Source organism: Cannabis sativa, chromosome 4 (genome assembly GCF_029168945.1).
Source record: "Cannabis sativa cultivar Pink pepper isolate KNU-18-1 chromosome 4, ASM2916894v1, whole genome shotgun sequence".
Lineage (NCBI taxonomy): Eukaryota > Viridiplantae > Streptophyta > Magnoliopsida > Rosales > Cannabaceae > Cannabis > Cannabis sativa.
In genome coordinates this window covers 10,364,031-10,389,852 of record NC_083604.1, presented here as the reverse complement: position 1 = coordinate 10,389,852, position 25,822 = coordinate 10,364,031, and the positions used below count along the sequence as shown (strand labels likewise).

Below are 25,822 nucleotides of genomic sequence, written 5' to 3'. Positions count from 1 at the left end.
GTGCGGTGCGGTTTGAACCGCATATTAAAAATTCAAAACCACAAATTGCACTGCATTGCGCACTTTAGAAAAAATTAAGGTGTTTTAATTTTTAGAGTAAATTAAATACTATTTTTAAGAATAAAAAAAATAATGTAATGTTTATTGTAAATTAAAAAATTTAATATTTACTAATATAATTTATTAGATTTAATAAATATTTAATATTAAAATATTCTTATTGTATTAATAAAATAATAGAATAATAAAGAATAAAATATTTGGTGTAATTTTTAGTGTTGTGATTGGAATTGAAATAAAATTTAGTGTTGAAATAGTAGTTTTTAAGTGTTGATTTAACACTAAATTAGGGTTTCTCCATTGGAGATGCCCTTATAATCCCCGCTCATTTTCAAAGTTGTCTTTCATTTTAAATTTTTTATTATATAATTTTTTGAAATTTTTACATGAAAAATCCTTTTTACACACTTTATTACAAAATTACCCTCACACGCCTATTACTACATTTCTACTTACAAAGTTATTTTTATTACACATTTACCACTTACTCATCATACCATGCATACACGTGTGCTCTCCCCATGCATCATCAATCAAATCATACTCTCTTCCCTCTCTTTTTTCATTTTGTTTTCATTTCATTTTCGATTCTTCATTTCTGTTCTCTAAGTTCATTTTGAATTCAAGTAACCTCCATTAACCACCCATAATTTATCACGTTTTTCCCTCTTATTTTTGGTTCATCCACGAATTTTCAACTTCCTCTTAGCCCACGATTTAGCAACTGTTTTTCCCTCTCTGTTTCAGTTTTTTTCAATCTTATTTATAGGATGGCAATCACTCGTTCATCTTCATCCCCTTCTCCAGTTCTCAAACAGAAATCAAAAATGGGCAAGAAATCTTTGGCCAACAAATCCAAGGGTAAACGCCCAATCATTGATGATTTTGATTCTGATTTTGAAGCTCCAATGCCGAAGCGTGTGAGACCCCATTCTTCGAAGAAAACGAAGCTGAACTTGGAGGAGCACACGCTTCCAGAAATTTCTGGGAAAAAATTTCAAAAATCTATTACACATGCTGAAGATCGGACTGAGGTTGGTTTTTAGTTTTATTTTCGTTTCCCCCTTTCTTCCATTTATGCTTTACCCAGATTTTGGCGTTTTCATGTTCATTATGCTTTGTGTAATTTTAGGGTTTCATTTGCGCATTTTGTTTCATGTTTTTAAATTTTTTAGTTATTTATTGTTGCTTTTGATCATTTCATTTGATTCTGGTCTGGGTGTTGTTCTTTAATTTGGTTTTGTTTTCTTTATTTTCAGTGTTTTTTTGTGCTTACAGGTTATGTGTTTTGTTTTCGTTTTTGGTGTTTTCAATCAGTCGTCGGTAGTTTCTTTTCAGTTTTTTAATAGTTTGTTACTGGTATGTTTTGATGTGTTTTCGATTTTCATTAGGTTTAGTTGTTTGCTGTTATATTTTAGATTTCAAAACGATTTTCAAATCTTTGCTCTATATTTTTCTATAGTTGTATATGTTTTTTAGTTTGTTTGTTGTTTTAATATAGTTTTATTGTTCTTTTTATACTGCATTTTTCAATTTCTTTTAGGGTTAGTTGTTTACTGTTTTTTTTATGTTTCCAAACGATTTCAGGTCTTTACTGTTATTTTCTGTGTAGTTGTTTGCCATTGATAGTTTGTTTTTAGTTTGTTTGTAGTTGTATTACAGTTTTCATACTGTTTTATTCAGGATTTATAATTTATCTTGGCCCTTTTCGTTATGTTGCAGGTTTGGGACTGTAAATTTAGTCCTTCTGATTTTTACAGATCTAAGTGTGTATGCACCAGTGTTTATTCTGTGATAGATAATATTAAAAACACTTTATCTGTTAATTTGCTTTCTTTGTTTCGTCAAACTCAGTTTGGGCATTTTCTGGATATGCCTGAGTTTGTTTATTACTAAGGGAAGTTTTACAGCCTAATCCTAAGGAGTTTTGGGCTAAGGTTGCTGGCCGTTGCATAAGGTTTAGTGCCGAAGAATTTTACCTGATTTCTGGTTTAGATTGTTTCGGTGATTGCAACAAGTTGTTGTTTTCACAGGAAACAAATCAATTGGTAGAAACATGTTTCCGTGGTGTAAAAACTATTGACAACAAAGCCATCGAGGATGCTTTTTTGGGTAGTCGGTGGGGTTTGGATGAGTCTATTGGTTTGAAAATGGCTGTTTTGTATTTCATTCAGTGTTTTCTTCTTAGCAATACTCCTGACAAAGAAGTGTCTAGGTTTGTTCTAGATGTAGTTGATAGCGGTCGGTGGGATGAGTATTGTTGGGGTAGGGAATCATTTGAATTGACAATTGACTCATTCAAAGGTAGGATTGAGCATGGGATCATTATGAAAAATAGAAAGGCAGAGAAGGGAGGCCAATATGATGGCTGGTATAGGGCATTGGGATGTCCTTGGGTTTTCACTGTTTGGTTTTATGAATGCTGTCCTGCAATGGTGAACTCTTTCTGTAAGAGAGTTTCATCTTCTATTCCCGTGATTCGAACCTGAGCAACACCATCGTCACCAAAAATCCAACCCTTCGAGACTTGAAGGGCAAGATTTTTTATTTACCTTTGGAGAAGGTACTTTACAGTTTCTTTACTGTTTTTTTCCTGTTTCTTTTCAGTTTATTTATGTTGTTGTTTTTTAGTTTTTCCAATTGTTTTAATTTTTTTTTTCATATTATGTTTGATTATGCTGTTCAGTTGAAGATAAAAAACATGCGTCCTACTGATGAAGAGAGGCAGCAGCTTCAACTTGACGGTCTATTTATCGATGAATCTATTGATGAACGTGGTGTAGCGAAGCAATCCTTCGAGGGTGGGTCATCTTCAAAGAAGTCTGATTCAGCAGATATTGATTGGATGAAATCTAAGCTGGAGATGCTCATTTCGAATCAATCATCATTGGCCGAGGACTTCATTTCATTGAGGTGTTTTGTTGATTTTAATTTCAAATCCGTAATGACTGTAATTAAGGATATCCAAGAGAAAGTTAATGCCATTCATCGTCGTCCTTCTGACGAGGTATTTATTCTTATTTTATTGTTTAGGTTTTTTTATATTTTTTTTTGTATAGTTTCTTTACTGTTTTATTTAAGTTTCATTTATGTTGGTTGATACAGGGAAAGTCATCGGATGAATTAGTAACTCAAGATTCTGATGATGATGCTGATGATGATGATGATGATGATGATGCCGAGGATGATGAGAAGCAATTGCACGATCCGTAAAATATTGATTCCGACTCCGACGATGGTGGTGAGTTGGTTAAAGTTGGTGGGGATGCCGATGATGCCTGACAAGGCCAAGTTACCGTCGTTTCTTCTGCTGATGTGAATCCTTCTGAGGATGTTGGAGGGAGTGATAAAAATGTTAAGGATGTTGAGAAGCCGAAGGGCGATGAGTCTCGATTGAAGGGGGACGATTTCTTTGATGGGTTGAGCCAGCTTGTAATAGATGATGATCAAGTTGTGTTGGCTGGCTTGGAGGCTGTTGCTAAAATCAATGTAAGTTTACTTTTAATTGTTTTCAAAAAAACTAGGTTTCTTTTTGGTTGCTCATTAGTTTCTAGTATGTTTTGCAACTGTTTTAATGCATTCTTTATTTTTTAGGTCCCCGCACCCAATCCAGATGTTGTTGGTGGAAAGTCAGATGCCCTTCATACTGATGAAGAAGCTGAGGATACTGTCTCTGATACACCTCTGTTGGATAAGAGGAAGCGTGCTCCGGCCTTGAAATCTCCATTTGTTGATTTCGGGTCTGCTGATGTCGGGAGCACTCCAATGGAGCTTATGTCCTCAGGTTCCCAATCAGCTGGGGATGATAGGGATTTCAAAATGGTGACTTATGTGAAGGGCCTTTATGCTCTTAATGATGCTTTTGCTGATCCCGTATCTACCGAGATTGAGGCAAAATTTGACTCTTGGATTGGTGAAGGATTGCTTAAACATCCTAGGTCACTGTTTTTATTAAATCTGTTTTTGTATTATTTTTTTTTTCAGTTTTATTCCTGTTTTAATGCTATTTTTTTGCTGTTTTTTTGTTGTTGTAGGCATTATAATTGTTATGAAGACGGCGCAAAGAAATTTACCCCGAGTTTTAGGCTAGGTGTTGATTATGTTGAGGATAAAACTTGGTTTTACCATTTGGCCACATGCGACATGTTTATGAACGACTCGGTAAAGTTTCCAATTTATATTGTACTTATGGTAGTTTATTTTTAGTTGCTTTATAAATGTTTTTTAGTTTTGATACTACATTTCAGTTTTTTTACAGTTGTTAAACCTTTTCATTTGTGTTTCTGTGTTGTTTTTTTTTCTCAGCATATGAACACCATATTCTATTACCTTCGGAAAAAAGGTAAGTATTCTTCCGCTGTGACGTTGAATTTCGCAACTACTGATTGTCTTTTTGATGATTCCATCCAAGCATTGTACCACAAATTTAACAAGGCCAAGTCAATGAAGACTAAGATGTCACACATTCACGCTGCCCACCCAATTGCGCATTACATCTGAGGTATGCGCATTCCCTGTTCCAAGCCTTGGTATGAAGCCGATCACGTGCTTTTCATCATCAATTTAAGAAGGGAAAGTCATTGGGTTTTTGGGCGTCTTGACGTGAACGAAGGGACGTTGTTTCTGTACAATTCTTTGAGAATCGCGAAGATGAATGCCGCAACTAGGAATGCGATGAAGGCTTATTCCGTGTTGCTGCCTTTGTTTTTCGATTTACTTGGGTTCTGGAAGAATAGAGCACAAGCTCGTGCCTCAGTTTCTGACCCTACAGCTCCATTCAGAATCGTGGAGCTTAGTGGTCTTGCGTCTCAGCAGAAGAAGTGAGTGTTTCTTTTAAGTTTCTTTTATGTTGTTTTTTAGTTTCTAAACTGTTTATTTTTTCTCTATGTTTTTTAACAGTGATTGTGGAGCATATGTTGCTGCCTTTGCTGAATTCTTTATACACGGAAAGGATGTCCCTGCAGACTTTGACATCGAAGTTTATCGAACCCGACTTGCTTCACTTTTCTACTCGTATGGACAAAGGAAAATTGATGAAAGTATTGACAGCGAGGATGAGAAGCAAACCAAGTCTTCTAAGGCATCTAAATTGAAGAAATATGATCTTTTAATTTGGTGGCTCTATTCTGTTATTTGTTGAATCTATTTACTTGACAAGTTTTAGTGTTGTTGTTTCAATGTAGGTATTATATTTGATTTTATACTATGTAGCTGGTTTAAAACTTTTAGGATATTTGACATTCACTCCTTATAATATCTTTATTGTATAGGTTTGTATTTCCCAAAGTTGTTTGTTTTTTTTAATTGTTCAAGTTCTTATATACGGTCGCACAACTATAGAGAAACTATTAACCAACTAAATACAAACTATGTTTTCATTTTTCATAAATAGTGCTATGAATGTATATTTATTCTTCGTATTCCATTAATCCCTTTCCCTTATTCAAGTTATGTTTTATCAATTATTGACTGACTGCCTTTAAAACTGTGAAGAAGAAGTCATTCCGCCACTTAATATTTTACAAAGGGTCGCAACTGTAACAAAACGATTTTGAAACTATTAAAAAACTGTTTCAAATTTCATAAAAATGAAATCCCATGTATTTAGAACATCACAGATCAACCTATTTGAATTTGCACACAAAATTAAACAATTCAAATATTTCATATGTATCTATTTTATTGCTTGATTGTTGCATGTCTTTCGATTGTGTCCGTGTTGTCCACATTCGCCGCACCTGTTATGTTTTTTTGTATCCCATTCAGATAAAAACCTTCGTTTCCTTGGTCTTCCAGATCTTATTTTTTGGTTTGGTGGCAGAACAATGATATCTTTTATGTTTTGTGGCACATCCCAAGTTGTGTGATTGTGTACCGGATATGTTGAGCCGATGTATGTTTCAAGCCATGTTCGCGTGGTGTAATAACCCGAACAGTAGTTGTAAACATTCAAGTTCATCTCTTTTATAACAGCAAGCGCATGAGCACACGGTAACTCATCAAGTTGGAATCTGTTGCAACTGCATGTTTTCTCCTTCAGGTTGATGACCCATGATCTGGTTAGTTCAATGACTTCGAACATGGTCTCGTTTATTTGTTTTACCTACGTATTAAGTGTAAAACTATTAATATGTATAACAACGAAAAACAAACTATAAAGAAACTATAATGCAACTAAAATATTAAACATGTCATTACATTTTCTGTCAATGATTCCACAAAGTTGTCGACTAATTTCTTTTCTGCTGTAGGTGTTAAAAATGTTGTTGTTTTATGTGCTTTTTTCCTGTTTGTGTATGTCCATTGTTGAACCAATGCTCTCAATGACTCCATCAGTGTTGTGATTGGTAGCTCTCTAGCTGCCAAGTTTGCTGCATTTAGAGATTCAGCAATGTTTAAAGTCATAGTTGAATACCTGTTATTTTTGCAGTGGTATCTTGACCATTTGTGGTATCCAACTTGTTGTAAATATGGTCTTACACGGATGTCCAAGCTGTCCAACTCGCTCATATGGTATTCAAATTTCCTCTCTGTGTATGCTCTGGCTGCAGCGAAGAATGGTTTATCCAGCTTGCTTGCATTCTTCTTGAAGGTTGCTTTTAGGTTGCTTAACAGGTGGTATACACAATAGCAATGTGTGATTTCTGGAAATACTTGACAAGCTGCCTTACTTATGCTCTCATGTCTATCTGAGATCAAGCACTGTTCCTCTCTAATCCCATATGTTTCTCTCACTTTTGTGAAAAACCATTGCCATGAGTTGTTGTTTTCTGAATCCACAACAGAAAAAGCTAGTGGAAAAATGTGCCCATTTGCATCCTGTGTACAAGCTGAGAGCAATGTACCTCCATATGTTGATTTAAGGAAAGTTCCGTCAACAACTATTATAGGTTTGCATTTCTTCCATCCTTTTATTGATGCATCCAAAGGCGACAAACAAGTACTTGAAGCTGTTGTCATCCTCTGTTTCCATGTGCACTATTGTTCCGGGATTAGTTTTTTGCAACATGTGCAAAAAACCGGGCAGCAACCTGTATGATTCGTTGGCTTTTCCTCGTAATTCTTCTTGCGCGTGCTCTTTGCTTCTCCATGCTTTCATGTAGTTCATTCTGACCCCATACTTGTGTTTCATTTCTCCTCTGATGTCTTGTGGCGTTTGAGTTGTTTTTATGTTGGTGAACCGTGGCTTGATGTAGTTTCCAATCAATTTCGTTGTAGCTTGTCTCTTGTCGGCAAATCTGATGTTTAGATCACAAGTGTGTATCACCTTTCTGTCGTACTTTCGAATGATGAATGACTTTGTTGGCCCGTTTCTGGATGCTGTTAGTGCCCACTTGCATTTTGGATCCAAACAACAAATCTTGTATGTTCTTGCACATGATTTTTTAACTCTGAATTGGAAGTTGTTCCTAATTGCATAGAAACCAAGCACACTCTGCAGTGTTTCTTTGTCTTTGTATATTTGTGCTTCTTCTATTTCTGGATGATGCGGATCTGTGATTAGTAGTTCGTCATAATCTGTGATTTCTGGTTCCTTTTTTCTGTTGTTTTCCAGTTGCTCAACCATTTCCTCTGCCACAAGTTTTGCATAGTCCATGAAGTCAAAACTTTCTTCCCCAAATTCCAGTACTCTTGCTTCAATTATATGTTATTGATTTGTTGAGTCTTCTGTTGTTGCTGCATTGTATTCGATTGGTTGGAAGGCGCTTCTATGTGTAATTAATGAATTGTCATTTCCAAAGAATGTTGCATCGATGGTTGTTGTTGGGTTGTTGATGACATTCACACACATTGGGTATGTTGTGAAGTCGGGGTCTTTCAGTTTGAGTTGTATGTAGAAATGCAGGCTTTGATCATCCTTTATCCTCAATGGTTGGTATCCTTCCTTCACTTGATATTTCAGTTGCAAAACAGTGTTTTCTTGGTTGCATTCCAGGGCATCTTTGAGTTTCTGTTGCAAATCTTCATAGTTACAATTGGCAGAAATGTAGTGTCCACTGGCTTCATAATTTTCATAATTCATTCGATCATCGAATTTTCCATTGTAGAAGACTAGGAATGGAATGTCTTTCCTTTCCTGTGTTTTTGCAATGGTTATTAGTCCGAGGCAACGAATTTTAAAACTGGTTTTATTATGTTATGAAATAGAGTACAAACTTACTTCTATCTCTGTTCCTTTGTTCAAGCATTGTATTTCCCCGTCCCGATTCCCCGATTTTGCCATTTTTTGGTTGTTAATAAACTACAAAGAAACGAGAATAAAACTATTAAGAAACTTCATTTAAATTTTGGGAAACTAACCATTTCTCAAACTGTTCTGTCCTCTATCTTTTCCACAATAAATTCCTGCAAAAAACGTAATGAAACTATTATTAAATGATTATGCAACTGTAAACCAACTGAAAAACCACAATTATATCCCCAAAATTACATAGTTCTTACTCATTGTCATTTTTCATCATGTTTATTCGAATCAGATCGATTTACAACTATTATAAAACTAATTTGCTACCATTAACATACATCTTACCTTGTATATATGCTAGCTCTTGGTACTTGTCATATAACACTTCTTCATGATTTCTAAACCATTTTCAAACGATAATGCAACTGTAAGCCAACGCAAAAAAAAATAAAAAAAAGTTATTAGTATCCCTTGGTTCCTTAATCAGAATCAGTTCTTGTTTATTGGTTTTACCATATGAATTGCCTGTTGCACACCATTAGGAATGGCAAATGGGGCGGGTCTGCCCCGCCCCGCTTCTGACCCGCCCCGCCCCGACAAGCTATTGCCCCGCCCCGCCCCGTCCCGATTACCTTGAAAATTTAATTGGGTCTGACCCGACCCGACCCAACTGGGTCGGGTTTGACCCGATTTTTTTTTGATAAGTGACTTTATAAGTTAAGAGAAAAATATTTTCCTAAAATTTTATAAGAAGTTTTATTGAATCAATTAAAGTATTTAATTATATTTTATAATTATTTTAAAATTTATCAAATTTAACATTAGGAGTTTTTTTAATAAAAAATTTATATTCTCCTAGTCAAGGCCTCTTCTTTCATGGTTCAGCACCATTAAAACTCACCCTCAAAGCTTTTGCGATTGCTGACTGGGGTGCTTGTCTTGACACCAGGAGATCCATATCTAGCTACTGTGTTTTCTTGGGAGATTCCCTCATCTCATGGAAATCAAAAAAACAACAAAGCATATCCCGACCCTCTACTGAAACAGAGTATAGAACTATGGCCAATGTCACCTGTGGGCTTCAATGGATCATATCTCTCTTAAAAGACTTTCATATGGATATATCTCTCCCTGCTCTCCTCTTTTGTGACAACAATGCATTCATACATATATCCGAGAATCCAGTGTTTCACGAGCACACAAAACATGTGAAAATTAACGGCCACATTGTTCGAGAGAAACTAACCAATGGCATCATCAAACTCAACCATGTTCCTTCGAAGATGAACCTTGCTGGTATACTCACTAAACTCCTCTTTTCTACTCATTTCAATGAGATAATTTTCAAGATGGGTGTAAAAAAATTTTACACTCCATCTTGAAGGTAACTGTTAAGATAGTTACTTTATTTAGTTAAGTATTGCAGTTAGATTGTTATATACTTTTATGTTATAAATGTCATCATTTCCTCTCTACTTATATAAGGTTTTCTTTTCCACTTTGTATATTTATCCAATTCATTAATAAAGAATTGTTCTCTCTTTGTACCTTCCTAATACTTTCAATTATTTTTCTTTTAAAGGTAGGAGGCAGAATGTGGGTGTTCTTATTTAGATTTTTTGGTGTTATCTTATTATCCTTCCAAAACCATTTCCTAATTAGAGTTTTAATTTCTTTCGATTTAATGTTCATCCTAATAAATCAAATTTGAGACGAAAGCCAATTCGAATTTCTTAAAAAGATAAAAGAAGAGTACATAAATAATTAACATTAACAATCGTTGGATATATCATTGGGTGTTCAACAACCAAAGCCTTATAGGTCAAATAAAGCATGGCATGTGATGTTGACCTCTTCCTAATAGTAAGCCTTTAATAATAATAATAATAATAATAATAATAATAATAATAATAATAATGCATCAAAGTGAAGCAGTCAACACGTTCATGGAACCAAGATATATATAAACCAAACAACAATAAGAACCGAAATCCCACACAAAAGTTTTAAGCCATTTCACTCACAGGCTGAGAGGGAGAGCTTGAAGTAGTTCGTGGCAGAGAATAGTAAAATTTGGTTTTTTTTTTTTTTTTTTTTTAAATTATCGAATCGGGTCAGCCCCGACCCGAAAAAATTTAACCGGGGCGGGGCAAAGACCCGATTAGAGACCCGATTGTGTCGGGGCGGGACTGCCCCGTCGGGTCGGGGCCCCGACCCGATCCGCGAAAAAGCTTCAATTTGCCATGCCTACACACCATTGAATCAACCAGAATGCAACTAAAAATGCTGTGTATCATTGTTGAAAAAAAAATTCAGTTCATACCTTTTTTTTGGATTTGAGGGGGAGCTCCAGATCTGTTCAATACAGATTTACATTGCTTCAATCTGAATTTTCGACGATCGTTTGAGTGATATTGCACTATAAAAACCGAAATCAAATGTTGAATTTCAGTTTCTCCACGGTTGTCCTGCTCTTTTTTTTAAAAAATTTATGTTTAGATCGTTGGATTTGATCGTTTCCTATTGAAATTCGACGGATTTACAACATTTTACGTTCGATCTGGTTTCATTATGGTTGCGTGGCCGACTGCATCGATGGAGCTTCATTCATCCTCTCCGTTTGTGACGTGCGGCTGAAGGTAAGGGCAAGTGGTATTTTTGTAATATTTTCCTTTTGGGCTGTACAAATGTTCATTGGGCCGGCCCACAGTATTGTTGTAATATTTTTCCCTTTTTAGAATATTCCTGTTTTTTTTTCCTAATTTTTTTAACGGTTCTAATAAGTATTTTTTAAATATTTTATTAAAAAAATATGATTTATAAAAAAAAAAAAAAAAAAAAAAAAAAAAGAAGTAAACTTTTCATTATTTCTTTTCATATATTACATAAAAATTAATTTTTTGTTACCTCATGATTATCTTGTTAGAAGTTTAAGACAACATCAAGTTAAAGTAATTGGACTTTTTTTTTTTTTTGAGACGGAAAAGTAATTATTTTTTTCACCTTCTCTATTTCAATTAATATTGTTATCACGGTACTAATCTTTAATCTTTTGTCAATTCTAAACTAATTTTCTCTTTCTTAATTTTAGTAATAAAAAAACCATCTAGAAAAGAAAAAGAGAAGAATAAAGAAATAGAAAGTGCATGTATTCCAAATTTAGATATCAAACCCTTTTCTACCTAGTTCCCCAATACAACAAAATTATATATTTATTTATATATATATATATTTGTAGAATTTCATAATGTTTATTCCTACCAGAGAAGAAGGAAAAGTAAAAGTGGGTGAAGCTTCATTGATGGTATATCATTACTTTACTCATCAAATTTGTAATTTTGGGTTATGATCAATTTGGATGAACATAAATTAATGAATAGAAACATAAATAATAGAAAGAAAAGAAAGAAGGAAAGAAAGAAGAAAAGAATAGAGAAAAAGGGTAATGATGAGGGAAGAGTAGTGAGAGTGGTTATAGAATATAAAAGGGGAAGGAGTATTGGTTAGAAGGGAAATGGGACCCACAGAGAGCCCCCCATGAAGTCCGGCTTTGCATGCGCAGTCAGGGAATTGGGCCCAACACCATACAGTCCCCACGCACGTCCATGCAAAAGCGTGGAATTTTATGCCTTTTGTCGGGGCCGACGGACCTACGCTTCTTATCCTAACCCTCCTCACACCCTATCCTAACCCTAACCCTAACCCAACACTACTTTCTCTCTCATATATCTCCTCTCTTAATGTCTTAATTATATATAACAAAATAACCAATCAATAATTTGAAAATTCATTGAAATTATAAATGTTATTTACTTAGGTATGAATTTAAAGAAAGAAAAAAACAAAAGACATAATAAGAAAACGTGGCTCCTAATAAGTAGATTATAATAGGGTGTGGTTGGTCTGGTCTAAATCATGGTTGTATCATAGACGGTCAAGTATCCAATAATCAATACAATGGAATAATATTATGTATAATTAGCAGCCACCTCGAAAAGTTTTATAGTGCATTATAGGTATAATGATACGCTTCCATATTAATGTATATATTTTCATATATGATATTATGCAATGCATATAGCTATATATTATTTGTAAAATCACTTGTTGGGCAGGCTTATTTTTATTTTTTATTTTTTGGGGATAGAATTGATTCAAAAAAATCATTAGTGGAGATGTTATAATGACCTAGCTAGGGCATCCATCCAATAGTACGTACATACAGTGTTTAAAGATCATCAAAAATATATATATGAATGTCCTTGTCTTGTGTACTACACATTTCAAGTTCTTATTCATGTTTTTTGTTTTTTGTTTTTGTTTTTAGAGCAATATAGTTTCACGTACGCATTGTACTTGGAATAAAATATACTAGACATACACATTATTATATTTAATTACCAATTTGATGCATTAACAAAGAGATATTTGTGTTTATTTAACACATATTTATATTTGTGTCAAAGTATTTTGATTGTGAAGTGCTTAGTTATCATATTTAGTAAAGATAATAAAATTAATTATATTTGGTATTTTTAAATTAATTATTTATTGTATTTTATAATTTTTGAAAATAATTGTTGAAGATGTTATAGTTTTATTGTCTAAATTTTCGGGGGCAATTTTGTCCCATGTGGCTCGCTCTGAGAATTTAGCGGCCCATGGCTTGGCAAAGCATGCTCTGTGGTTAGACGATGAGCTATCCTGGTTCGAGGAGGTTCCAGCGCCGGTGGCGGACGTGGGCGTCGTAAATTCATGAGTGATTCTAATCACTTTGTCAAAAAAAAATATATGTGATTTCTTTATTTAGATTATTTAGTATTTATTTTATATTTTAAAGAAAAATCTCTTAATATTTATTTTATTAATTTTTATTGATTTCCTAGTCAAGAAAACTTGTAAAGTTGTGCCTTTAATATATATTTTATTATTTCCTTATTTATATAAGAAAATTTTGCTCAAAATCTGTTTGAACGGATTGACAATCTATTTGAACAGACTTTAACTTTCTTTTTCAGAATATTTTTAATTAATTATTTCATTGTTTCCTTACTTGTAAAGTACGACCTATTCTGTATTTATTAAGAATATATTGTTACTACTTTATATGAAAATAATAAAATATTTTATTATGTAATAAATACTATATCTATATATAATATTTCTTTATAATTAATTTATTTTATTCATTTTTCTAATATGATGTCATTAATCTCTTCAGCTAGGTTGTGTGAAGTCCAAGGAGAATTTTATGGGAATGAACTTGGCTTTGATAGAGTCTAGATTCACAATACTGACTAGACAAATCAGGATTTTATCTGCACACTTTTCATATCTATTCGGATAGAATTTCGTCATTTAATGAGTTTTTGTAAGAAAACTAATTAATATTTTATCTTTGTATTCAGACCTTCGGTATAAAGACACAATTTTGACCAAAGTCAAAAAGGAAAAAAAATATGTAGATATATAATAATATATATATAAAAAAACGAAAACCTTCCTCTCTCTCTCTCTCTCTCTCTCTCTCTCTCTCTCTCTCTCTCTCTCTCTCTCTCTCTCTCTCTCTCTCTCTCTCACTCTCTCTCACTCTCTCTCCAACCACAAAAGGAAACCCACAAACCCCCATCACCGGTGTGACTCTATAAACCCCTCTCCGGCCACCGTCTGGCCACGCCACACCATCCAAACCCCTAGGCACCAATGACCTCAACCCCGAAGCAGCGTTGTCCCTTTCGCCACCATTAGCCAGGAATTGCAAGTCAAAGTTTAGAGGTTCAACTTTGAACAAATTTTCCGACCACCTCCGGTGTCCGTTTGACGAGTTATCTTCACCATAAGACTCAGCTCGTAAAGGAGAACAACATACACTAAGCCATTTTGCCCAACCTGCTACTTTTTTTGGTGACGTTTTTGTAGCTCTGCCCTTTCTTGCAACTTTCCATAATATCGTGTACTATTTTGATAAATAGTTGGCATGGGTATGATCTACTCGTCGAGGTGGTCGTTTTGATATATACTACCCCTATTTTCGGTGACATTTCTAGTACACCAATTTTTACCGCCACCAATAGTTAATGTGCACCGCTTAGGTGAGGTTTCAGAACTCTAAACTTTAAAGTAGTCATATTATATGTCATTGGACTCAATTTTGAATGTAGAATGCAATGTAATATTACTTAGCCATTTGATGGTATATGTGAGAGTAATATCTAAGATTAGATTAAATAATAAGCTTGGGACTTGAGAGCTTAAAATCGTCTTTTGGATAAAGTTTAATGACTTGGGAGAGGTAGGTGTTGATCGAGATTTTCGGTAACCAAGTAAATGAGATAATAATGAGAGATAATTAATGCAGATAATTTTACGTGGTTCGGGCATTAATGAAACGTAGTCCACGAGTCTCTATTATTAATGAGAGTATTTCCTTACAGAGAATGTTATTTGTGTGTTTTTCTCTCTCATTTTTTTCGATTTCCTTTCTCATTTTCTCAAGGATATTTATAGAGATTTGTGGAAATAGTCAAAAAGGGGTAACTTGTCTTTGAGAGCCAGCTATAGATAAGCACAAGTTCCTAAAAGATACAAAATATGGCATGCATTACCTACATAGTAGGCATCGTAGTGGTTTGGTGAGATTAGCCTTCATCCTTCCTTGATTGAGGTGATTCTTCATAATGGAGTCGTCTCTAGCTCCTTCGATTATTGTGTAATCGCCTTAAATCAGGCTTACGACGTCTGACACGTCCTCTTATGGGTGTTCCCAGATGCTTTCCCCATGCTGCATTAAATGAGAGGTGACTGTTCGAGTAGATCCCTTTCGTCACAAAGGTTCCTTACTATACCTTAACTACCGGAGGAGAAGGCATGCCTTTTGCACTTGTCTGGGAGCTAATGCCATGAACCATACTTATTGCCTCTTCCATACGAATTTTAACTTATCTCTGAGTGAGGTGTCTTCTTTGTCAACATGTCATACATAGCAGCGGCCACGTATTTTGAGAATAAACCGGGTCAATATTTACCCCCAAGTCTTATTTAGTCGTAGGTAAATGAGACTTGTGAGCCATCTCCGGTCTTAATAAATGATGTGGCACGTTCCCCAGGCTCGTGGGCAATATTTATGATCGTCATCATTGATTTTTATTTCCTGTTTGCAGGTAACGTGTAATACCCGGAATTAAGAAATGGATTAGCAAAACCCTAACTAGATAATTATGTATAATGGAGGAATTATATTATTATATAGTCCAATACATGTGATTTTATATTAATTTTAATATATTAAAGACCCCATTGGTGAGCCAGGGGCATTTTGGTAATTATGACCCGAGAAGGGTCAAATGATAAAATTAATTTAATTACGTGCTTAATAGAACTATATTATTATATAATATGTCTGTGTTGTCTTTTCAGGAGTGTTCTGACAGGTTAGCACGGTATAGTCACAACCGCGAATTTCGGGCCGAATCGGGTTCGGGCACGAAATGTAAATTTGATTGATTATATGGCATTTTATTTGATGAGTGATAATCTGAAATTTATTGAGTACTGAATGACTATTTTACCCTCGTGAGGGTGTATGTGGGTATTTAAGCCCTAAGCGCATTTTGGTCATTTGACCCCTAATTACTATGTTTGTTTAAAATTGATTTTGGATGAAATGAAATGTAATTTTCTGGCGGCTTCTCCCTCTGAACCGAACCCTCTCTCCCTCTCTAACCCTTTCTTTAACTTCAAATGAATTGTTGAGTTTGTGAGTGTATTGCTTGGCTTTGGAGCTTGGAATTGGAAGAATTTTAGGCTTTGAATTGAGGTATTCTCTAGCTGAAGTGATTTAGAAATTGTTGTTGTAATTCTTGTTGGTTTTAATTGTTGAAAAGCATGTTTGGAATTTAGAGTTACATGTTCTTGATGTGGGTTGAATTTTTGGTGATTCTTGGTGTAGAATGGCATGATTTTAGTTGTTAAGCATGGATTCTAATTATATGATAATTTCTACTGCTGAAGCATGTATTTATGAGTTGTTTTCTTGGCTGGAAGTTATTTAAAATTGTAGGAGATTGAAGCTCTTATTCAAGAGCTTGATGTTGCCATGAACATGTTTGAATTCTATGATTTTTATGCAAACTAAATTGTGGTATTTGGATGCATGAGATATATGTTTTTGACCCTATAATGTTTGCTAGCTGTTGTAAGTAGTAAATTGAGATTTTGGTTGTGAAAAGCAAGCTTGAGTTCATGGAACTCAAGCTTGGTGCTTTAATGGCACTTTTTGATTCTTAGTGAAATTATTGTGTTTAAGTTGTGGAATATGTTTATTATGACATATAATGATGCTCTGGAAAGTTTGGTAGTGTTTGGGGAAGATTTGAGTAAGTTTTGGAGGTTTAAAGATTGAAAATTTTCGTGCTCTCTACCCAGACAATTGGAATTCCGGTTGGTTCAGGGCTGCTCCAACCGGAATTCCGGTTGGAGTTCATTGAGAAATGCTGAATTTTGTTTTGGCCATAACTTTTGACTCGAGACTTCGTTTTGGGAGTTCTTTATACTGTTGGAAAGCTCATTTTGGGTTCTATGTGATTATCTGTATTTTAAATGCCATGAATATATTTTATGAATGTGAAATCAGGGGTTAATCCTATTTGTTAAATTCCTGAATTGTGTGACTAGCATTACCGGAACCTGTTCAGGAGCACCCGGGGATTTGGAATCTCTACCTTTGCTAGACAACAGGTAAGATAGTGATTAGCACGTAGAGTATGCGCAATGGCACTTATATTGAGAATGATATGCATGAATGTTTAGTAACCAAAATTAGGGTTATTACCCTAGTGATACATGTGTATAAATACCATGCCATGTTAATTGAAATGAGATTTAGGGATTGTGCGCTCAAGGCATAATCAGGTTGGACTCGGTACTCATAACCGAGATGAACCACTTCTAAGTCCTTAATGTATTTAGACGTGTGAGAGTAACACTTGGGTCTACGTTATGTAGATTTAATTAGATGTGTGAGCCCAACACATAGGTCTACGCCACGTAGACATAAATGGGCATGATGAAATAATGATCAGGTCTGTGCTATACAGACATATGTGAATGAGCATATTATATTTGTTATGATTTATACTGTCTTGTTGGGCTTGGCTCACGGGTGCTCTACTCTGCAGGAAACGGTAAGTCAGTGGCTGATCAACCATGAGTTTGAGGAGCAAGACGAAGAATGTACATGTTCAAGCCATATCAGACCAAGCGGGTTAAGGGTCTATCAGTGATGAACTTTTGAATTCTATTTTGCCGTTTAGGTCGGCTAGAAAGAAATGACTTGTAATAGCGTTTGTAAATATTTTTGGGATCCCAACTATTTTAAAAGTTTAAATATATTACAAGTTTATTTTTATTCTTTTTAATATAAAAGTTTAAATTCTGCGCTATTTTTATTAGTAATCCCGATTAGGGGATTAGGGTTTCGTAAGTGTTTTGGGTAGCGTGCCTAATTATTTAGGGTGTTACAATTTGGTCTCAGAACGCCAAGGTTTTTAAACTTCCTGTAGACTGGCCGAACATGTACATTCGTCGTCAGAGATAAGCTCGACTCATGGTGCAGTAAGTATTGAGTGTAAATACTTGACTGTATGTGTGATCATCTGTTTACCGCTTTCCATTTCAGGCAGTATGTAAGCATCTAGAGTATGTATGTGTTATGTGATGCCATGCAATAAATGCTATTTGTTTATGTAAATATGTATGAGCTAAATAGAAGAGTTAGGGTTTACGGCATTAAGTGCGTAAGTGTGGTAGTGGTGCTTAACTCGCTGGGGTTGTTGATTATAGGGGTACTAGTAATGGACCCTCCACAATCATCCAGACCACGGGGTGAGCCAGTAGAGCCCGGGGTTACCCGAACCGATCCACCAGCACTGCCTCCACCTCTGCAGAATCCGGGGGATAATGCGGGGGCTGTTAATGCTAATCATCCTGCTGACTGGCAGCAGATGTTTCATGAAATGCGAAGTGTCATACTTCATCAAGAGGAAGAGTTGCAACGTTTAAGGCAACAAGCTGCCCCAGTTAATCAAGGGTTACCACCAGCTCCTGTGCCAGTGGTGGGTAACCAAGGGTATATTATGCCGCACTGGGACTCTGTGTTCGAGCGGTTTGTGAAGCTGCAACCTCCAGCTTTTTCGGGAGGCATTGATATTATTAAGGCCGATCAGTGGATGAGCATTGTTACCCGTATCCTCGATAATATGGGGGTGACAGGAACTGAAAGCGTGAATTTTGCGGCCTTTATGTTTCAAGATCATGCCCGCGTCTGGTGGGATACAGCGAATCAGACTCGAGATGCCAGTGTGATGACATGGGAAGAGTTCAAGAAACTGTTTGAGGAAAAGTTCTATAATGTGGCTGTAAGGACTTCACACCAAGAAGATTTTATGAAGTTGACTTAGGGGAAAATGTCTGTGGCCGAATATACTCTGGAATTCGATCGGTTATCTAAATTTTGATGTGATCTGGTGCCTACAGATTTCACCAGAAAGCAGAAGTATGTTCGAGGACTGAATGCTACGATCAGTCGGGACTTGAAGATTACCACATCACATGAAACTCTGTATAAGAGAGTGGTAGACTTGGCCTTAATTACTGAGGAGGCCGAGCAGCAAGTAATGAAGGAGCCGCCATGGCATCAAACCCTCCTACTAGTGGTAATGTCAGTAAGGGGACCGACAGTGGCAACCCTGAGCACAAACAGAAGGCTGAGGCTTCCAAAGCTTTAGGGAGAAATAGAAAGTTTTGGGGAAACAGAGGTGGCCGTCAGGGTTGCGGGTCCTCATTCCGATCATATCCAGAATGTCTGAAATGCAAGAAGCATCATCTTGGTGAGTGCCGAGCCAAGGCATGTTTCCAGTGTGGCATGGTGGGCCACTTTATCAGAGATTGTCCCCAAGCCAAGAGAGAAGAGCCTAAGAAGAATGTTGCTCAGAACCCGGGCCGACTTTTTACAATAACTCAGGCAGATGCTGATGCTAGTCCGTCAGTTGTGACAGGTCAGTTATCTATTAATGGTTGTGCATATATTGTGTTATTTGATTTGGAAGCTACTCATTCATATGTATCGAGTAGAGTGATAGAAAGTTTACATAAGCCATGTGATATTTATGCTTCGGGGTTTGGAACCCTATTACCCTCGGGAGATCTGATAGTGTCCACAAGGTGGATTCGGTCCTTGTCTTTTTGGATTGACGGTTGTGAGTTGGCCGCTAATCTAATTGAGTTGCAATTATCTGATTTTGACGTAATCCTGGGAATGGATTTTCTGTCTAAGTATGGAGCGATGATTGACTGTAAATAGAAGATGGTGGTGTTCGAACCCGATAGTGCTAACCCAGCAGTGTTCGTGGGTAAGGTTCAGGGGGCACGCATACCGAGAATATCACTGTTGAAAGCTAAAGACCTGATTGGTAGAGGTTGCCTGGGGTTCATAGTTACTGCAGTGGACACCAGCCAACCTGTGACATCAGGGCCTGAGGATATAAGATTGGTATGCGAGTTCCTTGATGTCTTTCCAGAAGATTTGCCGAGATTGCCACCTGTTCGGGAAATTGAATTTGTTATTGAATTGGCTCCAGGAGTGGATCCAGTGTCTAAAGCACCGTACCGAATGGCTCCAGCTGAGTTGAAGGAATTGAAGATACAATTGCAAGAGTTACTGAATTTGGGATTCATCAGACCGAGCTACTCACATTGGGGTGCTCCGATTTTGTTTGTGAAGAAGAAAGACGGAACCTGCGAATGTGTATTGGCTACCGGTAGTTGAACAAGATTACCATTAAGAACAAGTATCCTTTACCTCGAATTGATGATCTGTTTGATCAACTGAAGGGGAAGACGGTCTTTTCCAAGATCGATCTTCGCTCAGGCTATCATCAGCTGAGAATTCGAGAGGAAGATATCCCAAAAACTGCGTTCCGTACTCGGTATGGACACTATGAATTTCTTGTGATGTCTTTTGGACTCACTAATGCCCCGGCGGCATTCATGGATTTGATGAACTGGGTATTTAAGGATTACCTGGATAGGTTCGTGATTTTGTTTATTGATGACATTTTGGTGTACTCTGAGACAGAAGAAGAGCATGAGTTGCATCTCAGAACGGTTTTGCAAAGATTACGGGATCACAAGCTTTATGCTAACTTCAAAAAGTGTGAATTCTGGTTATCTCGTGTCTCATTTTTGGGGCACATAGCGGATTAAGATGGGATCATGGTGGATCCGGCCAAAATTGAAGTTGTACGGGATTGGCCAGTACTGAAGTCAGCTACAAAGGTCAGAAGTTTTCTGGGTTTGGCTGGTTATTATCGTCGGTTCGTTGAGGGTTTTTCAAAGATTATTGTACCCTTAACGGAGCTGACCCGAAAGAACCAGAAGTTTGTTTGGACTGATCGGTGTGAGAAAAGTTTCCTGGAGTTAAAGCAACACTTGATTACCGCTCCTGTACTAACTCTTTCTTCAGATAAGGAAAAGTTTGTGGTATATTGTGATGCCTCGAGACAGGGTCTCGGCTGTGTGCTTATGCAGGCTGAGAGGGTAATAGCTTATGCTTCTCGGCAGTTAAAGGAGTACGAGCAGAGGTACCCTACTCACGATTTAGAACTCGCAGCAGTGGTATTTGCGCTAAAGATTTGGTGGCATTACCTTTATGGCGAGAAGTGTGAGATATACACTGATCATAAAAGTCTGAAATACTTTTTTACCCAGAAGGACTTGAATATGAGGCAGAGGCGTTGGCTAGAATTGGTGAAGGATTATGATTGTGAGATCCTTTATCATCCTGGTAAGGCCAATGTGGTTGCTGACACTTTGAGTAGAAAAGGTCAGAGTCAGTTGAGTACTATGAAGCAAATCTCCCAACAACTAGCTAATGAAATGACTCGAGCTCAGATTGAGTTGGTTGTGGGGCAATTGGCTAATATTACCCTGCAATCCACTCTTTTAGAGAGAATTAAAGAAGCACAAAAGCAAGATTCGGAATCGATAAATACCTGAGCTAAGGTTTCGGCTAGGAAGGCTAGTGACTTCTCAGTAGATGAAACGGGAATGTTGAGATTTGGGAATCAAATTTGTGTGCCCATGGATGAGAACATCAAGAAAGAGATCATGGATGAGTCTCACACGACTCCTTATTCAGTTCATCTAGGGTTGACAAAGATGTATCAAGACCTGAAAGCCATGTTCTGGTGGCCAGGCATGAAAAATGACATCGCTGAATATGTTGCAAAGTGCCTTACATGTCAGCAAGTGAAAGCTGAGCACCAACGACCTGCAGGGTTGCTGCAACCACTGAATATAACAGAATAGAAATGGGAAGATATTGCTATGGACTTCGTGGTAGGTATGCCTAGAACCACGAGACAATTTGACTCTGTGTGGGTCATAGTGGACAGGTTTACAAAGTCTGCTCACTTTTTACCTGTTCGGACGAATTTCTCCATTGACCAGTATGCTGAGTTGTATGTCAGAGAAATTGTTCGTCTGCATGGTGTCCCAAAGTCCATTGTGTCGGATAGAGATCCGAAGTTTACATCGAGATTCTGGGAGAGTCTGCATCGAGCTATGGGTCCTCAGTTAAAGTTCAGCACAGCTTTCCATCCTCAGACGGATGGACAATCCGAGAGGACCATTCAGATTTTGGAGGACATGCTTCGGGCATGTGTACTAGACTTTGAGGGATCATAGGTAAAGTATCTTCCCGTGATCGAGTTTTCTTATAATAACATCTATCAGGCAACCATCGGGATGGCTCCTTATGAACTTTTGTATGGAAGGAAATGTAGATCGCCCATTCACTTGGATGAAGTGGGTGAAAGAAAGTTCTTGGGTCCCGAAGCTGTTCAGAAAACAAGTGAGGCAATTGACAAGATTAGAGCGCGAATGCTCGCGGCTCTTAGTAGGCAGAAAAGTTATGCTGATCCAAAGCGTCGAGATATTGATTTTCAGGTCGGGGACATGGTATTTCTCCGAATATCTCCGATGAAAGGCTTAAAACGCTTTGGAAAGAAAGGAAAGCTTAGCCCGAGGTTCATCGGACCTTTCGAATTCCTTGAGAGGATAGGGCAAGTAGCGTATAGGTTCCCAGCGCTGGCTGTTGTACATAATGTGTTTCATGTTTCAATGCTTCGGAAATATGTCTCAGACTCGTCCCATGTTCTGAGTTATGAAGCATTGGAACTTCAGCCGGACTTGTCATACGAGGAACAACCAGTGCAGATACTTGATAAAAGAGAAAAAGTCTTGAGAAGCAAGACAGTGGCACTGGTGAAAGTACTATGGAGGAACAGTAAATTAGAAGAGGCAACCTGGGAACTCGAGACGGATATGCAGCAGAAATATCCGGAGTTGTTCAGGTAAATTTCGGGACAAAATTTCTATAAGGAGGGGGTAATTGTAATACCCGGAATTAAGAAATGGATTAGAAAAACCCTAACTAGATAATTATGTATAATGAAGGAATTATATATTTATATAGTTCAATATATGTGATTTTATATGAAATTTAATATATTAAAGACCCCGTTGGCGAGCTAGGGGCATTTTGGTAATTATGACACGAGAAGGGTAAAATTATGAAATTAATTTAATTACATACTTAATAGAACTATATTATTATATAGTATGTCTGTGTTGTCTTTTCAGGTGTGTTCTGACAGGTTAGCGCGGTATAGTCACAACCAGAAATTTCAGGCCGAATTGGGTTCGGGCCCGAAATGTAAATTGGATTGATTATTTGGAATTTTATTTAATGAGTGATAATCTAAAATTTATTTGAAATTAATTGAGTATTGAATGACTATTTTACCCTTGTGAGGGTGTATGTGGGTATTTAAGCCCTAAGGGTATTTTGGTCATTTGACCCCTAATTACTATGTTTGATTAAAATTGATTTTTGATGAAATGAAATGTAATTTTCTGGTGGCTTCTCCCTCTCCACCGAACCCTCTCTCCCTCTCTAACCCTTTCTTTAACTTCAAATGAATTGTTGAGTTTGTGAGTGTATTGCTTGGCTTTGGAGCTTGGAATTGGAAGAATTTTAGGCTTGGAATTGAGGTATTCTCCAGCTGAAGTGATTTGGAATTTAGAGTTGCATGTTCTTGATGTGGGTTGAATTTTTGGTGATTCTTGGTGTAGAATGGCATGATTTTAGTTGTTAAGCATGGATTCTAATTATAGGATATTTTCTACTGGTGAAGCGTGTATTTATGAGTTGTTTTCTTGGCTGGAAGTTATTTAAAATTGTAGGAGATTGAAGCTGTTATTCAAGAGCGTGATGTTGCCATGAACATGTTTGAATTCTATGATTTTTATGCAAACTAAATTGTGGGATTTTGGATGCATGAGATATATGTTTTTGACCCTCTAATGTTTGCTAGCTGCTGTAAGTAGTAAATTGAGATTTTGGTTGTGAAAAGCAAGCTTGAGTTCATGGAACTCAAACTTGGGGCTTTAATGGCACTTTTTGATTCTTAGTGAAATTATTGTGTTTAAGTTGTGGAATATGTTTATTATGACATATAATGATGCTCTAGAAAGTTTGGTAGTGTTTGGGGAAGATTTGAGTAAGTTTTGGAGGTTTAAAGATTGAAAATTTTCGTGTTCTCTGCCCAGACAACCGGAATTCCGGTTGGTTCAGGGCTGCTCCAACCGGAATTCCAGTTGGTTCAGGGCTGCTCCAACCGGAATTCCGGTTGGAGTTCATCGGGAAATGTTGAATTTTGTTTTGGCCATAACTTTTGACTCGGGATGCCATTTTGGGAGTTCTTTATACCGTTGGAAAGCTCGTTTTAGGCTCTATGTGATTATCTATATTTTAAATGCCATGAATATATTTTATGAATGTGAAATCAGGGGTTAACCCTATTTGTTAAAATCCCGAATTGTGTGACTAGGATTACCGGCACCTGTTCAGGAGCACCCGGGGATTTGGAATCTCTGCCTTTGCGGGACAACAGGTAAGATAGTGATTAGCACGTAGAGTATGCGTAGTGGCGCTTATATTTAGAATGATATGCATGAATGTTTAGTAACCGAAATTAGGGTTATTACCCTAATAGGAACAGTCTAATAGCCTAGGGTTATTACCCTAGTGATATATGTGTATAAATGCCATGTCATGTTAATTGAAATGAGATTTAGGGATTATGCGCTCAAGGCATAATCAGGTTGGACTCGGTACTCATAACCGAGATGAACCACTTCTAAGGCCTTAATGTATTTAGACGTGTGAGAGTAACACGTGGGTCTACGTCATGTAGATTTAATTAAATGTGTGAGCGCAACACATAGGTTTACGCCACGTAGAAATGAATGAGCATGATGAAATAATGATCAGGTCTGTGCTATACACACATATGTGAATGAGCATATTATATCTGTTATGATGTATACTGTCTTGCTGGGCTTGGCTCATGGGTGCTCTACTGTGCAGGAAAGGGTAAGTCAGTGGCTGATCAACCATGAGTTTGAGGAGAAAGACGAAGAATGTACATGTTCAAGCCATATCAGACCAAGCGAGTTAAGGGTCTATCATTGATGAACTTTTGAATTCTATTTTGTCGTTTAGGTCGGCTAGAAAGAAATGACTTGTAATAGTGTTTGTAAATATTTTGGGATCCCAACTATTTTAAAACTTTAAATATATTACAAGTTTATTTTCTTTCTGTTTAATATAAAAGTTTAAATTCTGCGCTATTTTTATTAGTAATCCCGATTAGGGGATTAGGGTTTCATAAGTGTTTTGGATAGCGTGCATGATTATTTAGGGTGTTACATAACGATTCGCTTCCCGTCCATTGACAGACTCTTCCATGAAAGACTTCGGTGTTTCCATATTATTTCTTTTTAGGATGTCCATAGCATATTGATATTGAGACAGAAACAGAGTGTCACCTGATCTTTGTGCCTGAAACCCGAGGAAATAACTAACTGAACCAAGGGTTTTCAAAGAAAATTTAGCTTGTAGATCATTGATAACTTTGCTAACAACCTTTGAGCTAGCACGAGTAATTAGAATGTCATCAACATATATCAGAATTAGAAGAAGACTTCAATTTTGATTGCTAAAAAATAGGTTGTTATCATATACAAAATTTGTGAAACCCCATGCAAGTAAGGCACTTTTGAGCTTATCATACCAAGATTTAGGTGCCTGTCTTAAGCCATACGAACCTTCCTTTAGTTGACACACATAAGTGGGATAGTTAGGATCCTCAAAACCTTGTGGTTTGTGCATGTAAACCACCGGTTCTAAATCCTCATTTAAAAGGGCATTATTAATGTCAATTTGTTGTATTTCCAAGCCATAAGTAACTGCAAGAGTAAACATTATTCGAATAGTGCTTGCTTTGACAACAAGGCTAAATGTATCAAAATAATTTACTCCAACAGTTTGTTGAAAGCCCTTTGCAACCAATCGAGCTTTTAGTCTTTCTACAGTACCATCTACCCTTAGTTTTATCCTTTACACCCATTTGTTATCTATAACATGCATGCCATGATGATAGGGAACTAAGACCC

At 36.7% G+C, this 25,822-nt stretch overlaps 2 protein-coding genes across 2 annotated transcripts; both read left to right on the top strand.

The window, feature by feature from the left end:
• Nucleotides 1–830: 830 nt before the first annotated feature.
• On the top strand, nt 831–4,692 carry LOC133036785 (uncharacterized). The gene is made up of 9 exons (XM_061113522.1): nt 831–1,094; nt 1,339–1,383; nt 1,783–1,851; nt 2,235–2,364; nt 2,514–2,623; nt 2,747–2,975; nt 3,347–3,549; nt 3,655–4,221; nt 4,366–4,692. The coding sequence occupies exons 1-9, from the start codon at nt 831–833 to the stop codon at nt 4,558–4,560; spliced, it is 1,812 nt and encodes a 603-aa protein (XP_060969505.1). The 3' UTR covers nt 4,561–4,692.
• On the top strand, nt 4,564–5,437 carry LOC133036656 (uncharacterized). The gene is made up of 2 exons (XM_061113264.1): nt 4,564–4,880; nt 4,960–5,437. The coding sequence occupies exons 1-2, from the start codon at nt 4,564–4,566 to the stop codon at nt 5,198–5,200; spliced, it is 558 nt and encodes a 185-aa protein (XP_060969247.1). The 3' UTR covers nt 5,201–5,437.
• Nucleotides 5,438–25,822: the final 20,385 nt, after the last annotated feature.